Below are 17,949 nucleotides of genomic sequence, written 5' to 3'. Positions count from 1 at the left end.
TTTATTTTACACTTCTGATGCTCATTTTCAAAATGGAAGCATTAAAAGCAAATCTAATACTTAAAAGATAATACAACAGACCCTCACTTTCATGGAGAGACGTCTGTTCTGGTGAGTAGAGGGTCCCTGGTTCTGGCTCTGTCCTGATGAAATAGTTGTTGGGATGGACAGCGTCAGAAACTCTAGGTTTGTTTACACCAGTATTTGGCACATCTGTAAGAAGAGAAGTTTAATCAGCTAAAATGAATGACATTATATAAGAAGTTGCTAAAAAAAAGGTTCAAGTATTTGTCAGCAACGTCGGATAATCTTAATACAAGACTATCAACTCAAGACTTCATACAAGTTAATATGACTATTTTCACCTTAAACCACAGTCATTTTGACTCTTTTCTATAGAAAAGTATTGCATATACTCAGTTTGTTACTATGTTTTGCTAAATTTCATGAGTGTTTTTCATCCTGATTACCAGCCACAAATTAACTCACATGCTGCATTTAATTAAAATCTGAAAACTGACCTTGTTCTCCCTTGGAAAATTCACCTCCTGGGTGACTTCCTCCAAGAGGATCAACAAACTGAGTGAGAATGATGTTATTTAAACAAAAGATCTTCCATATGTCAAACTTTTGAAATGAAAACTTGCATGATGTCCACATTATTGAGCTTGGTGATCAAACTCTGGAAGGTAGGGCTAGCTTTTTATGTCATATTTCATATGGACTAAAATAAAAAAAACTTTGCACAGTTTTCAGAACTGTCAACAGTGGAAATTTTAATTTCCTATCCATTTGCTTCTTTTATGCTTTTAGTCTTTTTCCAAATGAATACAGACAAATTTAACCTCATTACTGTTTTCTCTAGTCAAATCTCTTTTGCCTATTATCTTGTTTTATTTTCAACTATATCACTTTGCCATCTTGAACTTAAAAAACAAAACTATTTATCTTCTTCTTCCCAATTCCAACTTCCTTTTTATGTTATAAATTTAGGTGGTGTAGATTAAACTGCATTTTATTCAACTCCATTTGAATATGCTCTTGTTTTCTAGTATCTTTAAAATATATTTGCCCAAATTCTGATGATAAGTCTTTCTTTCTCAAATTTAACCCTCATGTTGCTAACAAACATTTTTTTCAGAATGCTGCTGCACTCTCACTTTATAAATTGAATCTGTATCATATTCTGAGTTTAACACACAGTCCTAAGGAGGACTGAAATTTGTCTTTGGAAGAAAAGCTTTAACAAATGTAGACAGCATATTAAAAAGCAGAGACATTACTTTGCTGACAAAGATCCATACAGTCAAAGCTATGGTTTCTCCAGTAGTCATGAATGGATGTGAGAGCTGGACTATAAGGAAAGCTGAATGCCTAAGAATTGATGCTTCTGAATTGTGGTGCTGGAGGAGACTCTGCAGAGTCTGTTGGGCTGCAAGGAGATCAAACCAGTCCATCTTAATGGAAATCAGTCCTGAATATTCATTGGAAGGACTGATGCTGAAGCTCCAGTACTCTGACCGCCTGATGTGAAGAGGTGCCTCATTGGAAAAGACCCTGGTGCTGGTAAAGATTGAAGGCAGGAGGAGAAAGGGACGACAGAGGATGAGATAGTTGAATGGCATCACTGAGTTGGCGGACATGAGTTTTAGCAAGCTCTGGGAGTTGGTGACGGACAAGGAAGCCTGGCGTGCTGCAGTCCATGGGGTTGCAGAGTCGGACACGACGAAAGTGAACTGAAAAATGTGGCTGAGAAAAGACACAGAGTATGTGTGTGTGTGCATGCACATGTGATTGTGTTACTGTCTAGAGTTAAGGACCTTAGGAGAGGTTTCCTAGAGGATGTAGTATCTAAGTAGTATCCACTTACCACAGGAGGACAGCTTGTCCTTTCTTTATAGCACTTACTACCATCTCTCCCCACTAGAATAGAAGCTCACAGTGGGCAGAGACTTTTGTCTGAGTTGCTTACTGTTGTACCTCAGTGCCTAGGACAGGTGCATAGCACTCAGCAGGTGCTCAGTAAGTGCTTACTGAGCAAACAAATTCCCAGAAAAAACAGCAGCTTCTCTTTACTGAGTACTGATTCACACCTGGCATTGTGCTATAGCTTGTGTTCAACAAGGTTTATCTATGTAAAGCAAGGGCTTCCCTGGTGGCTCAGATGGTAAAGAATCTGCCTGCAATGTGGGAGACCTGGGTTTGATCCCTGGGTTGGGAAGATCCCCTAGCGAAGAGAATGGCTATCCACTCTAGCATTCTGGCCTGGAGAATTCCATGGACAGAGAAGCCTGGCAGGCTACAGTCCATGGAGTCACAGAGAGTCAGACAGGACTGAGTAACTTTCACTCACTCCTGTAAAGCAAAGTATAACTTTTAGACATTGCTGATCAAGCTAGTTTGAAAAGTAAAAACAGCGTTTATAGGCAAACTGGAGATCCTATATTCTAATCCTTTAACTTGATGTCAGATTCAATCCAAGGTTTTGTTTCCTAGCCCCCAGGAAGATTTGCTGACATTCTTAATAATAGGTTTTTGATGAATGTGTCTCCAAATTTATTATTTGACAGTACACTTCTAGGTAGCAGAGCTCTGTGACAGTTCTGAATTCTTAAGTTTGAAATTTCAATATAGATTTCAGATTGCATGTGGTTCCCCCAGTACATATTGAAACATGCTCTCTCTGTCTATCAGGCTAATAAAACTGGAGAGTTATCTGTTTCAATTTGCAAGTCTTCTGTTTTTCCACAGTTCTAAACATTCTTACACCGCAGTTTGTGAAGGAGTTTTATGAGGAACAAGTAAAATACATAGTTTGCTGGGTTACAAGAAAGAGTTTTACAGGCAATAGGATGACTGAGAGAAGCTAAACAAGAGATGACCTGAAATCAGAGCTGTGCAGCAGCAATCCACCTTTATTTCATCCAGGAAAGGAACACAGGAAAACCACACATGAAATGGTAACAAATTATAGATATGGAGGAATCACCGGGGTAGCTTCAAGACTTCACATACATTGGGAAATGTGCCATTTTAAACAAGAAAAAGGTGTCTAGATATTTTCTAGCTTTGGCTTTAGTATAAGTATAGGCAGGTTTTATATAAAACCTGCAATACCAAAACATCAAAGTTTTTGGCTTGGAAACACTAGGTGGCACGCAGTGTCAGAATGTGAAAAAATTATCACCATGGAAACCAAAACCATTAGAGTTCTGTGTATGTCTCTCTCTTTTTAACCATTAGGGGATATTATTTAAATAAGAAAAGAGTAGGAGACACCCTAAAAATCTATATTTCAGCAATTTGGTCTCTTTATCCTATGGAACATTTTATTGCAAACCAGGAGACAAGCAATTTTGCTTCTTTTCTAAAAGAAGATATTTAAAATAAATAATCTTAGAGGGATGGAGATGGAGGAGTAGAAAGATCCTGAGCTCAGTTCCTCCTGTGGATATACAAAAAGGTACCTACATTTAGCACAACCATGTCTGAGGATGATCTGAAGGCTAGCAAAACAGATTTTCTACAACTGAGGATACAAAGAAAAGACCACACTGAGATGGGCAGGAGGGGCAGAGATGTGGTCTAGTCAGAACACAGAGCCTCAGTGCAGCCACCCACAGTGGAAGAGGTACTGCAACTGTGGAGGACCCCTGAGGAGTGAGGGACCCGGGTCAGGCTTCCCAGGCCAGGGCACCTGCACCAGGAAGATGAGCCCCCAGAATGCCTGGTTTAAAAACCAGTGAAACTTAAGTCTGGGAGAGCCAGAGAGCTGTGGGAAACCAAGAATCTGCCCATGAAGAGTTCACACACAAACTCATTTTCTCCAAGATCCAGGGCAGAAGCAACAGCTTGAAAAAATTGAAGATATAAGAGAAGGAGATTCACTGACTAATCTGGGGACATTTGCCAGAGGGCAGGGGTCTGGTGGAACTGTCTCTGGGAATGAAAACACTGACGGATGTCATTTTTTTTTTTCTTTTCTTCCCCTGGGTGACCTGTTGCCAGCAGGTGTCATTTCTGTTACTCTGTTTTGCTACCTAACAAGCACTGTGAACTTGCCCAGGTGTTCCTGAGGACCAGCCCTGATCAATCCACCTGGCCCCACTGTCCCCTTTAAAGCATTTCTCACTCTGTCCCCACAGTGAGTGACCCGAGCCAGCACCAGCACACCTCCAATGTGGCTCCCACTCCAGGGAACTAGCCCAGCATACCAGTGTGTCTGCAACAGCTCCAGCTGGGACCTACAGCCAGGTGTGGGCGGACCAGCCCCACCCACACATCAGTGTGCCTGCAGCAAGTGAGGAAAAACCTCTCCGCTAGCTGAACCAGAGAGTCACCAATCTACCAGAGTGCCCATAGCAATCATGGTCCAACCATACGAAGTAAAGGCAGCCCACATAGAGGGTATTCCTGGAGATCCTGGCTCTTGTGACTAGAACGGATTGAGCCATTGGACCTCAGAGGACACTTTCCATATGAGACCAGCCTATTTCTCTAGGAGAAATAGTTGATATACCTAATGCATAGTAACAAATACAAGAGAGTTAGATAAAACAAGGAGCAAAGGAATAGCTTCTAAATGAAAAAAACAAAAAGACAAAATCTCAGAAAAAGGCTAAACAAGATGGAGATAAGCAACTTACTAGATAAAGAGTTCAAAATAATGGTCAAACATGCTCACCAAACTAGGATGAAGAATGGATAAATTCAGGGAGAACTTCAAAAAACAGAGAGAAAATATAGAACCCACCAGAAGTGAAGAATAAAATGACTGATGTTAAAAACACACTAGAGAAAATCAGCAGATTAGAGGATGAAGAAGAACGTTATCAATGATCTGGAAGACAGGATGGTGAAAATCACTCAAAAAGAGAGTAAAAAGAAAAAAAGAATTTAAAAATGAAGAAAGTTTAAGGAACCTATGTAAAAACATTAAGTATACTAACGTTCACATTACACAGGGGCTGCAGAAGAAGAGAGACAGAAAAGACCAGAAAAGCCATCTAAAGAAATAATGACTAAAAGTTCCCTAACCTGCAGAAGGAAACAAATATCCAGGTGCAGGGAGCACTAAGTCCCAAATAAGATGAACACAAAGAGATCCATACTAAGACATATCATGATTACATGGCAAAGATAAAGAAAGAAAAACAACAAAAAAAAATCACATACAAAGGTTAATATGCCATAAGGCTATTAGCTGATTTTTCAGCAGCAAGTTTACAGGCCAGAAAGGAGTGGAATGATATAGTTAAAATACTAAAAGGAAAAACTCACAAACAAGAATATACTACCTGGAAAGATTATCATTCAGAATTGAGAGATAAAGAGTTTCCCAAATAAGCCAAAGATAAAGAACTTCATGATCACCAAACCAGTTTTTTTTTAAAAAGTTGAAAGGATTTTTTTAAATGGAAAAGAAAATGCTATAACTAGAAACAAAAACATAATGAAAGAAAATGCATTCGTAAAGGAAAACATATAGCAAAAGTAGTAGATCCATCAACTAAAAAGTCAGTATGAAGGTTAAAGGACAAAAGTAGTAAAATCATCTATATCTAAAATAATGAGTTAAGTAAAACACAAAATAAAAATATGACCTCAGAAACAAAGTATTCAGGGAAGGGAGTAAAAAACGTAGTGCCTTTTAGAATATGCACAAACTGATGTGACCATCAACTTGTAATAGACTGCTATACTCACAGGTTGTTATAGATAAAGCTCATGGTAACCACAAACTAAAAACCCGTAACACATACACAAAAAAGAAAGGAAAAGAAACATAAACATCACACTAAAGAGAGCCACCGAATCACAAGCGAGAATGAGAAGAAGGAAGGAGCAGAGGACTATAGAACACAACCAGAAAACAATCAACACAATGGATATATGTACATGCCTATCGATAATCACTTTTAGTGGAAACAGACAAGAACAAAAGACACAGGGTGGCAGAATGGATAAAAAGGCAAGATCCATATATATGCTGCCTATAAGAGACATGCTTCAGATCCAACGATACACAAGTGAAGGGATGAAAAAGATATTCCATGCAAACAGAAACGAAAAGGAAGCCAGGGTAGAAAAATAAACTTGAAAATACAAACTGTAACAAGAGAGAAAGAAGGGGTCAATCCAACAAGAGGATGTAACACTTGTTAACATGTGTGCACTCAACACAGGAGGACCTAATACATAAAGGGAGATATTGACAGCAATATAGTAATAAGTGACTTTAACACCACACTTACTTCAATGGACAGATGAACCAGACAGAAAGCCAATAAGGGAATGTGACTTTATTTTTTTATTTTTATTTTTTTTAATTTATTTATTTATTTTTAATTTTTACTTTACAATTCTGTATTGGTTTTGGCATAGATTGACATGAATCCACCACAGGTGTACATGCGTTCCCAAACATGAGCCCCCCTCCCGCCCCCCTCCCCACAACATCTCTCTGAGTCATCCCCGCGCGTCAGCCCCAAGCGTGTCATATCCTGCATCAGACATAGACTGGCATTTCGATTCTTACATGATATTATACATGTTTCAATGCCATTCTCCCAAATCATCACACCCTCTCCCTCTCCCTCTGAGTCCAAAAGTCCGCTGTATGCAGGACAGCAAAAAGGACACAGATGTGTATAGCGGGAATGTGACTTTAAATAATACATTAGATCAGACAGATCTAATAAATATATATACAGAACATTCCAGCACCCTAAAATGGCAGAATACACATTCTTTTCTAAGGCACACAGAACATTCTCCAGGATGGATCATGTTAGGCTGCAAAAAAAGTCTCAATAAATCTAAGAAGACTGAAATCACATCAAGCATCTTTTTTTGACCACATGAAACTAGAAATCTAGCGAAAACACAAACACCTAAAGGCCAAACAACATGCAATTAAAAAACCAATGGGTCAAAGAAGAAGTCAAAGAAGAAATTAAAAAATACTTCTGAGACAAAACAAAGTAGAAACGAAATACTCCAAACTCTACAGGACTAGGCAAAATCAGTTCCAAGAGGGAACATTCTCAAATAAATAATCTACCCTTATACCTAAAGGAACTGGAAAAAGAACAAAGCCTAGAAGTAAGCAGAAGGAAGGAAATAATAAAGACGGGAGCAGAAATAAATAGAAAAAGCAATAGAAAAGATCAATGAAACTAAGAGCCGGTTCTTTGAAAAGACAAACGAAATTGATAAACTTTTGGCTAGACTCATCAAGAAAAACAGAGAGAGGACTCAAATAAAATTAGAAATGAAATAGAAGTTACAACTGACATCATAGAAATTCAGAGGATTTTAAGAGATTACTACACACAATTACATGCCAACAAATCAGACAAACAGGTAGCCAAAATAGCTCAGTTGGGAGAATGTTAGCCTGAAGATCTAAAGGTCCCTGGTTCAGTCCTAGTTTTTGGCGACTATTTCTGACCCTTTGGGCTTCCCTGGTGGCTCAGATGGTAGAGTCTGCCTGCAGTGCGGGAGACCTGGGTTTGATTCCTGGGTTGGGAAGTTCCCCTCGAGAAGGAAATGGCAACCCACTCCAGTATTCTTGCCTGGGAAATTCCATGGATGGAAGAGCCTGGCAGGTTACAGTCCATGGGGTTGCAAAGAGTCAAGACATGACTGGCAGGCTACAGTCCATAAATCAGACAAGCTAGAATATGTGGACAAACTTCCAGAAACACTAAATCTTCCAGGACTGAATCAGGAAGAAAAAAAATATGAACAGAATAATCACTACTAATGAAATTAAATCAGTAATCAAAAACTCCCAACAAACAAAAGTCCAGGCCCAGACTGGCTTCACAGGTGAATTCTATCAAATACTTACAGAAAAGTTAAGAACTATTCTTCTTAAACTACTCCAAAACCTTTATGGTTATATGGTCAATTAATTTACTACAAAGGAGCCAAGAATATGCAGTAGGGGAAAGGCAGTCACTTCAATAAATGCTGTTAGAAAAACTGAACAATTACACGCAAAAGAATAAAACTGGGTCACTTTTTTTTTTTTAATAGCACATACAAAAATAAAGTCAAAATGGATTACAGACTTAAATATAAGACCTGAAACCATGAAGCCCTAGAAGACATAGGCAGTATACTCTTTGACAACAGTCTTATTACTATTTTTTTGGATCAACCTTCCCAGGCAAAGACAACAAAAGCAAAAGTAAACAAGACTATATCAAACTAAAAAGCTTTTATACATCAACAAAATAAAAAAGCAGCCTACTGAATGGGAAAAAATATCTCCAAATGATAGATCTGTTCAGTTCAGTTCAGTCGCTCAGTCGTGTCCGACTCTCTGCGACCCCATGAATCGCAGCACGCCAGGCCTCCCTGTCCATCACCAACTCCCAGAGTTCACTCAGACTCACGTCCATCGAGTCTGTGATGCCATCCAGTCATCTCATCCTCTGTCATCCCCTTCTCCTCCTGCCCTCAATCCCTCCCAGCATCAGAGTCTTTTCCAATGAGTCAGCTCTTCTCATGAGGTGGCCAAAGTACTGGAGTTTCAGCTTTAGCATCATTCCTTCCAAAGAAATCCCAGGGCTGATCTCCTTCAGAATGGACTGGTTGGATCTCCTTGCAGTCCAAGGGACTCTCAAGACTCTTCTCCAACACCACGGTTCAAAAGCATCAATTCTTTGGCGCTCAGCCTTCTTCTCAGTCCAACTCTCACATCCATACATGACCACTGGAAAAACCATAGCCTTGACTAGAGGGACCTTAGTCGGCAAAGTAACGTCTCTGCTTTTGACTATACTATCTAGGTTGGTCATAACTTTTCTTCCAAGGAGTAAGCGTCTCTTAATTTCATGGCTGCAATCACCATCTGCAGTGATTTTGGAGCCCCCAAAAATAAACTCTGACACTGTTTCCACTGGTTCCCCATTTATTTGCCATGAAGTGACGGGACCAGATGCCATGATCTTCGTTCTCTGAATATTGAGCTTTAAGCCAACTTTTTCGCTCTCCTCTTTCACTTTCATCAAGAGGCTTTTTAGCTCCTCTTCACTTTCTGCCATAAGGGTGGTGTCATCTGCATATCTGAGGTTATTGATATTTCTCCCGACAATCTTGATTCCCGCTTGTGTTTCTTCCAGTCCAGCGTTTCTCATGATGGACTCTGCATAGAAGTTAAATAAGCAGGGTGACAATATACAGCCTTGATGTACTCCTTTTCCTATTTGGAACCAGTCTGTTGTTCCATGTCCAGTTCTAACTGTTGCTTCCTGACCTGCATACAGATTTCTCAAGAGGCACGTTAGGTGGTCTGGTATTCCCATCTCTTTCAGAATTTTCCAGTTTATTGTGATCCACACAATCAAAGGCTTTGGCATAGTCAATAAAACAGAAATAGATGTTTTTCTGGAACTCTCTTGCTTTTTCCATGATCCAGTGGATGTGGGCAATTTGATCTCTGGTTCCTCTGCCTTTTCTAAAACCAGCTTGAACATCAGGGAGTTCACGGTTCACGTATTGCTGAAGCCTGGCTTGGAGAATTTTGAGCATTACTTTACTAGCATGTGAGATGAGTGCAACTGTGCGGTAGTTTGAGCATTCTTTTGCATTGACTTTCTTTGGAATTGCTATCTGTTAGGGGGTCAATATTCAAAATATATAAAGAACTCATACAAATGGACACCAAAAATCCCCCATAATTCAATTTAAAAATGAGCAGAGGATCTGAATAAACATTTTTATAAGGAAGACATACAGATGATCAATAGACACATTAAAAGATCCTCAACTTCACTAATCATACAGAAATATAAATCAAAACTACAATGAGATATCATCTCATATCCTCAGAATAGTTATTATCAAAAAGACAAAAATCAGGTGTTAACAATGATGTGGAAAAAAGGGAATCTTCATGTAGTGTTAGTGGGATTGTAAATTGGTACAGCCATGATGGAGGCTTCTCAAAATAGTAAAAATTGAACTACCATATGATCCAGCAATTCCACTTGTGGATATTTACCTGAAGACAGTGAAAACATTAATTTGAAAAGATACATACACTTGTATTTTCACTGCACCGTTATTTTTAATAGCCAAGATATGCAAACAGCTTAAGTGTCCACCAATGGATGAATGACTAAAGATATGGTATACCATTGTGTATTGCCCATCCATTAAAAATGCAATTTTGTTATTTGCCACAACATGGATAGAGTATCATGCTAAGTGAAATAAGCTATAGAATAACAAATACCATATGATTTTACTTATATCTGGAATCTAAAATACAAAACAAAAATGGACTCACAGATACAGAGAAAAAACCAGTTGTCAAATGGTGAGGGCTTAGGGGGTAGTTGGCAAAACTTGTGAAAGGGCTTAAGAGGTATAAACTTTCAGTTATAAAATAAATAAGTCATGAGGATGTAATGTACAACACAGAGATAATCAACAATATTCTGGTAACTCTATACAGTGACAGACGGTTACTAGACTTAAAATTACCCTCAAGTAATATAATCATCTACCCTCCAAATGTGAGTATCTATCTTATATTTTTATTATTTATTTACTTTCAGCCATGCAGGATCTTAGTTTCCCAACCAGGGATCAAACCCGTGCCCCCTGAAGTGGAAGCATGGAGTCTTAATCACTGGACTGCCAGGAAAGCCTGTTTCTTTCAAGTGAAATGCTTCAGAAAATAGAATGTGGATAAGGACACAGATGTTAATTGTTGTTCAGTCTCTAAGTTGTGTCCAACTCTTTGAGACTCCATGGACTGCAGTGTGCCCAGCTTCCTCTGTCCTCTACCATCTCACAGAGTTTGCTCAGATTCATGTCCATTGAGTCAGTGAGGCTATCTAACCATCTCATCCTCTGCCACCCGCTTCTCCTTTTGCCTTCAATCTTTCCCAGCATTAGGGTCTTTCCCAATAAGTCAGCTCTTTGCATCAAGTGGTCAAAGTACTGGAACATTAAAATATTAAATTCGTATATGCCAAAAATCTAATTTGAAGACCTAAATAACTGGGTTTAGAGCATACCGTACATACTCTGTGCTTTACATTTCAGTAAATATAAAACAAAATTCTACAAAATTGGTGAAACATTCATTTAATATGAATTATAAAATAACCAAATTCTATACTATGAATAAGGTCTTCAGTCATTTTTCTACTTCTATAGTAGAGTCCAATTACAATGTATATCTGTGAAGAGAAAAAGACACTGAAATCTCTTCTGAATCATTAAAAGAAAATTAAAACTTTTTTTCAAAATAGTTTTGCTATTATTTACTGCTTCTTTGAAAACTTATAATCCACCAAATACATATGGACACATAAATGTATGTACACACAACCACTATACCTCAGGTAGACATAAGGGTCATTTCCAAATTACTAAATAAAGCATTCCTTACTGTAGCATGGCATGTCACAATGACTAATTATGCATTATTTACACAATCTTTCAAATGAATGTCTTTTAAAAATATCTGCTATGTGGAATGGAAGCAGATATAGTAAAATTTATCAGAGAAACCCACAGAGACTTACATGATGGGGTTAATCATTTCATGATTAATGCTTTAAACTATAATTAAAAAGTTGGCATGTTGTGATTTAATACAATCAGAACATGAAATTAAGGCATTTTTATGAGTAAAAATGGCAAAGTATGAATGCTATTTCTTTAATCTGTGAAAACATGTGTTTACATCTGTGAAAACATGTGTTACCTTTTCTTAAAAAAAAATCATAAACATGTTTTCTGGGATACCAGAAATATACTACAGGACATTTTCAAGCATCAAATTAGCATCTTCCAAGAAAATGAATGTCTATAAACACAGAATTTGAAAAAGCTTCAAAGTAGAATGAAGTAATCTCCATCTGTGATTAAGATTAGGGGATTTGTGGAAGCATGGTCCTTTTTGCCTGCTACATTTCATCTGAATGCCTGAGTATTACTCAAAAAAGGGCTATTAATTAGAAAAAGTAGAATGTTGCAGCTAAGAAAAATATTTGTGTTAAGGGACAATAATGTTGTGGGGCTATTGAAAATGTTATATTATCCACCCCATTAAGCTCACAGTAAAAGATGAAATATTAGGTGAATTATTTTATCTTTTCTGTGATATATCTCCCCGATACATACTGAATACGCATGAAAATATGCTCAGTAAAAAGTCTAAGACTTCTTTAAAGAACTTGAAATTCTTAAAACGCCTCTGCTTTGTTAATCTATGTGTCTGTTTATGTTATATGAAATGACAGAGGTCTATACTGTATGTAAAATTACCATGGAAACAGAAACCTAGAGATCAGTAGTAAGGAGACAGCACGTACAACCCTGTAACTAGTCTTTCACAAACCAGTGTGCTGTAACTTTATGCTAGATTCTCCCTGTCCTGAGTTGCTACAGCATTTACGGGTATGCCCTTTCATAAAAGTAGTGTAGTGAGAGTGCTGGCAGGGCTCTTCGGATGGTAACAGCACACAGTGTTAAGGCAGATGATACTTTCTTTGTTAAGGGAACTGGGCATGTGACATTTTCCCCAACTCTGGCCTAGGAGCTGGTTAAGGCTATCACACACAGGGGCAACACTGTGAAAAATGAGCAGAGTATTTAGTCTTATGGGGACTCCACTTGCTATTTGGCATTGGGACTATCACTTTTCCTAGGATCAGAGGCTCAGGAGGGAGTCTACTTTCCAGAGAGCTGTTGCAGAAATAGTATTCCAGTGCCTTCAACAGCTAAGTAAAGCTCTCAGCCAAATTCTGGAAGGGCACCTGGAAAATGGTCCCCCCAAAGACTTGACCTCTTCAGTAGCTTCCCTGATGTACAAGATTCATTTCTATAGAAGGTAGCCTTATTACTAGAGACAATGAGAACATTGGCAAATCCTGATTCAGCATGAATATGTAAATAGGGTGACGGAAGCATGAAGCATAAGAATGTTCTTTAATCCACATAAGACATAGATGGATACTGCTGATATTTTAAGAATATTATACATATTTGGAGTTTGTTGACAACTATAAACTATTATACACATACGATATCCTTTAAAAGTTGGGTTTTCATGGAAGTAAAAACTTAGAAGAATGAACAGAAGACCATGTTTTATGAAGCTATTTCTAGTCTGGTTCTCTTGAGTATATCTAAATTCTTGACTCTTATGCATGCTCTTACTTTCTTTTAAATATTAGTAAGACAATGTCCCTAAAGTTTTTACTCATCCAGAAAACACTGTGTTAAAAGCCTTGGAAAACAGAAACCATATTAACAAAGTACCTTCTAGTTCACTTTCAACCTTGCTCTAAACATCAACTAGTCTGCCTTAAAATCCATTGTAAAAGCTCATCTACCTGAATTTAGTCTCATAGTTTAAGCAAACTTCATATCTGTATAAATTGGTATGAAGTACTCTGATCTCTACAATGACAAATCTGAAAAATAATTTTGCTTGGTATGTCATCAGAAAGAGCTCTTGTTAAAAAATACTTTTAAATTCCTGAATTCTGTCCAGGGACTCAAAATGATTACAACTAATTTTTAGAAAAAAAAAAAAAAAATAGAGGAATTTCTACAAGTAATGGAAATTAAGATGAGTGTTTATTAAGTGGTTTTAGTCTGGGTACTAATAAAAATACAGGTGTTACACCTATCATAAAAATTTATACTCTTTTATCTACAAAAGAAAAATTACAGAAATAGTAAGTTTAGAAATACAAAGATGAACAGAAACAGATCCCACTATGAAGTGTCCAAGTTCAACAGGTGATTGTTCATGGAAGGCCAGGGGGCTCACTTCCTAACGAGAAAAGCTGAGAAAAGAATAAGGGATTTGCTGTCATGTAAAAAGAGTGGTGGTGGTAGTTTAGTTGCTAAGTGATTGACTCTTTGTGACCCATGGACTATGGCCCACTAGGCTCCTCTGTTCACTGGATTTTCCAGGCAAGAATACTGGAGTGTCTATCAACCTAGTAGGGTGGGATGGGGAGGGAGATGGGAGGGAGGTTCAAAAGGAAGGGGATATAGCTATACCTATGGCTGATTCAGGTTGAGGTTTGACAGAAAACAGCAACATTCTGTAAAGTAATTATCCTTCAATAAAAAATGAATTAATTGAAAAAAAAAACACTAGTAACAACCCAACTGCACATCAACAAGAAAAGGAATAAATTAACTGTGGCATATTCATGCAATTCAATGGTGAAAATGAGTGAACTACAATTCATCAGCATGGATAAATAACAAAAATAATCTGAGCAATAAAGGCAAGTTAAAGAAGATCATAAAAAAAAGAATACTGGAGTGGGTTGCCATTTCCTTCTCTAGGGGATCTTCCCCATCCAGGGATCGAACCCTGCTTGGCTGGCAGATTCTACCACTAAGCCACCTGGGAAGCTGTAAAGTGAACTCTATGGAAAATAAGTGCTCAAAAATCACTAAAATAATTTTTCAAAGACAAATTTCATTCTTTTATGGGAAGAAAAGTTATCAAATACATCAATAAAAGTATTTGCTAATGGGAGATACGAGATAGACTTCTTCTATTAAAAAAAACAAAAAGAATCTTAAAAAATAATCCATATATATTCACCACCAAAAGCAATGAATGGGGCTTGTGAAACTTTTTTTCTGTACTTTTCTATTGGATTATCTATTTGGATAAAGATTATCAAGATAAAGCTAAAGGTAGGCTAACTTTGTTTTTTTTTTTTTTTAAATTAATTAATTAATTTATTTTTAATTTTTACTTTACAATTCTGTATTGGTGAAATGTGGCGTTATAGATGGTAGCCTTTTTAATGTTTTCCGAAGGAACAACTAAGCTTCCCCAGTGGCTCAGTGGTAAAGAATCCGCCTGCAATGTAGGAGCCGCAGGAGATGTAGGTTCGATCCCTGAGTTGGGAAGACACCCTGGAGGAGGGCATGGCAACCCATTCCAGAATTCTTGCCTGGAGAATCCCATGGACAGAGGTGGTTGGTGGACTACAGTCCATGGGGTCACAACGAGTCACACACGACTGAAGTGACTTAACACACGCACACACAGATCAAAGTAACAATTGTAAACTGAGGAAGTGCTGCTCAGTGTGTTGAGGAAGTGGTAATGGAAAAAGAGGAGCTTTCTGACTTGACAATTTCTATTTTATTTTAGCTAATAGAATATTTCTTCACATTATCACTAAAAGCATGAGAGAATTTAAATATTTATTTGACATGTTTGAATTAAACATAAAATGTTAAAGGCTAAAACTGGATATTTGATTTTTACATGAAGTACTAACTCAAAATCTTTAAGCTTCTCAGGGATATGCTCATACATCACGAATAACTGGCTCGGGAACATTCAGATATACACTGACTAAAGCAAAATGCTAATATTCTTATTTGGTGGCACAAACACCCATGCACAGAGGGACAAATGTGGAGTTCTAAGCTGATGCCCAGCACACTAGAGGTAATTTTGCTTAATGTTAGCAAAATCTCATTTATGTGGAAACTTAAAGTACCACGCACTGCCTAACAGCACGTCACTGTCTCATAGTTGGTTTCGTTGCTATCAGAGGCTGCCTTCGGAGTATGGCAACACTTGGCAGGCTTTAACATATGTCACTCTGATGTACAATTTAACCCCCTTTGTTTACAGAATTTGTATTTAAATTTTTTAGAAATAAACTTTCAAACACATATAAAAATAGAGAAAAGTATAATTAACCACCTCCCAGATTTAATAATTATATTATGCCACACTTTTCATGCTCCATTCATCTTTTCCCTTTCTTTTGTTAGAGAATTTTAAAACAGACCTCTCACATGAGATCATCAGAACTCTCAAGACTTCCACTTGTAGCTCTATAAAATAAGGACTACAGAAAACTACCATTATTCCATAATGCCATATAATTAGCTCATATTCAAAATCTTTCTGCTGTCTCACAAATGTCTTTCTTCAGTGGCATGCACTAGTCAGGCTAAAACAAGGTTCACTGATTGCATTTGTGATTGTTCTTTAAATCTAAAAAGGATTTCCCATTCCTTCATTTTCATTTTCTTGGTTCACTGCTGGAACCATAGCGATAAACTCACAGGATGTGCCACATGCTGAACTTGTTTGATGGATTTCTCATGGTATCATTTACACAACCTTGAACTACAATTTTTCTTGTAAGCAGAAATTTAGAGATAAAAAGCTTTCAGGTCAAGCTTCCGTGGGTTAGAGTACTTTACGAAGGGTGCCACGTACTTTACATCCTGTCATATCATAACTTTTTTATTTGCTCAGATCAATCAGCCAATTCAAGTGGTGGCAGCCTGATGTTTGTATTTTCAAGTTTACCACCTTCCTTTCTACTAATGCAAGGATTCTCAGCCTTGGTTGCACACCACACAACTTGGTTGCCTGGGGTGGAAGTATAGGGTGCAGAATTTAGAAACTACTGCTGACTGAGTCCCACATTCAGATATGCCAAGTCACTCAGCCTAAGTTCTGGTCTGAATATTAGGACTTTTAAAAAATTCACAAGGTAATTCTAAAGTGCAGCTAGGATTAAGAACATAGAGGTTTTTGCATACATTAATAATCTTTGCTTGAATCAATGATTTCATTAAGGGTTGTAAATTGCTGATTTTCTAATTTTATTGATTTTTCTGTATTTATTACACTGTCTAGGGTTATTGGGTGATCCTGGGGAAAAATACATACAGGACAGAAAGGATAAAATTTTAATTCTTCTCTTTAATTACTAGTAAGTAAATTAACTTAATTATGAGTAAGGCAGTGGTTCTCAAACAGCAGAGTGGAATCACCTGCTGTTTAAAGGTGGATCTTAAAAGATCATTGATGTCTGGTTTGGGCCCCACACTTTAGGAATTGGTCATGTGTAGGGAGGCGTGGGAATAATATTTTAACAACTCCACAGGCAATTTTAATATGCACCAAAGTTTGGGAACCTCTGGAGTGAGGTTATTTGTTACTCAAATTACCTCCAGTGGTGATAAAAAAATTTTTTTTTTTTACTTGTTTTGATAGTGGTTGTTGCATTTTTGTTGACAGAAAACTGTATCAGATATATTCAAAGAGAAGAAAGCAAAGCTGACAGGTAACGTAACAAAATTAGTAAGTTTAAGATCAGGTATAACTCCAACTTTCATAAGAATTAATCAAATAATAGAATGGTCAGTGGTATGCTGAAGTCTCCAGGCAATGTGATTTAATGAATATTTAATAATTATTTCTTTAAATAATTTACCCTCTTTAATCTGCAAATGAGGCTTAAAGAGAAATTGGAAACAATTTTCTTAAAAGCCTAATAAATTATTAAAAATTTAAATAATCATGATGATTTACACTTCAAATGTTACTAACCACTGGTAACATGGGAAGCATGGACAGGCGTAACAGTTGGTAAAGGTAGGAATATATGTTTGTGGGGATGAACTTGGACCTGGAGAGTTTGCATGAAGGTTATTCTAAACTAAAATATTTGAGATTCAACAGATACCAGAAAGAAGGCTTTTTGTAGCTTCCCTTATTTCACTAAGAGCAGAAAACTTCTGGGAGGGAGGCTGCCATGGATTCCTTCTGGAGGAATTTTATGGAATTAAAAAAAAAAAACAAAACGGAGAGACCACTTGCACCTTGTACCTGCATAAACAAACATCATCACAAACTGTCTTATCTCCCATTGGTTCTCCTGGAAATCCATTTGTTCTACCTACAGAAGCCTTTCCTGCCTGCATCCTTTCCAGTAAGTTAGGTATATAACCCCCAACCCTAGTCATTTAGGGAACTACTACTTTTGTGAGCTTTATATGCATATGAATTACTTCAGTTCAGTTCAGTTCAGTCGCTCAGTCGTGTCCAACTCTTTGCGACCCCATGAATTGCAGCACACCAGGCCTCCCTGTCCACCACCAACTCCTGGAGTTCACTCAGAC

The 17,949-nt window shown here is 37.5% G+C and overlaps 1 protein-coding gene across 13 annotated transcripts in view; it reads right to left on the bottom strand.

Moving 5' to 3' along the window:
- PKP4 (plakophilin 4) overlaps positions 1 to 17,949 on the bottom strand; it is a 256,672-nt gene that overhangs the window by 63,988 nt on the left and 174,735 nt on the right. For 11 of the 13 annotated variants that reach the window (XM_040229137.1, XM_040229141.1, XM_040229128.1 and 8 more), the window contains one exon: positions 82 to 213. In XM_040229137.1, the coding sequence (XP_040085071.1) occupies positions 82 to 213 (132 nt within the window). The remainder of the gene's footprint in view (positions 1 to 81; positions 214 to 17,949) is intronic. The other 2 variants (XM_040229133.1, XM_040229134.1) reach the window with 1 other exon arrangement.

Source organism: Oryx dammah, unplaced genomic scaffold (genome assembly GCF_014754425.2).
Source record: "Oryx dammah isolate SB20612 unplaced genomic scaffold, SCBI_Odam_1.1 HiC_scaffold_27, whole genome shotgun sequence".
Classification (NCBI taxonomy): domain Eukaryota; kingdom Metazoa; phylum Chordata; class Mammalia; order Artiodactyla; family Bovidae; genus Oryx; species Oryx dammah.
Note: the sequence above shows the minus strand (reverse complement) of the source record. Positions and strands in the feature narration are given on the sequence as shown.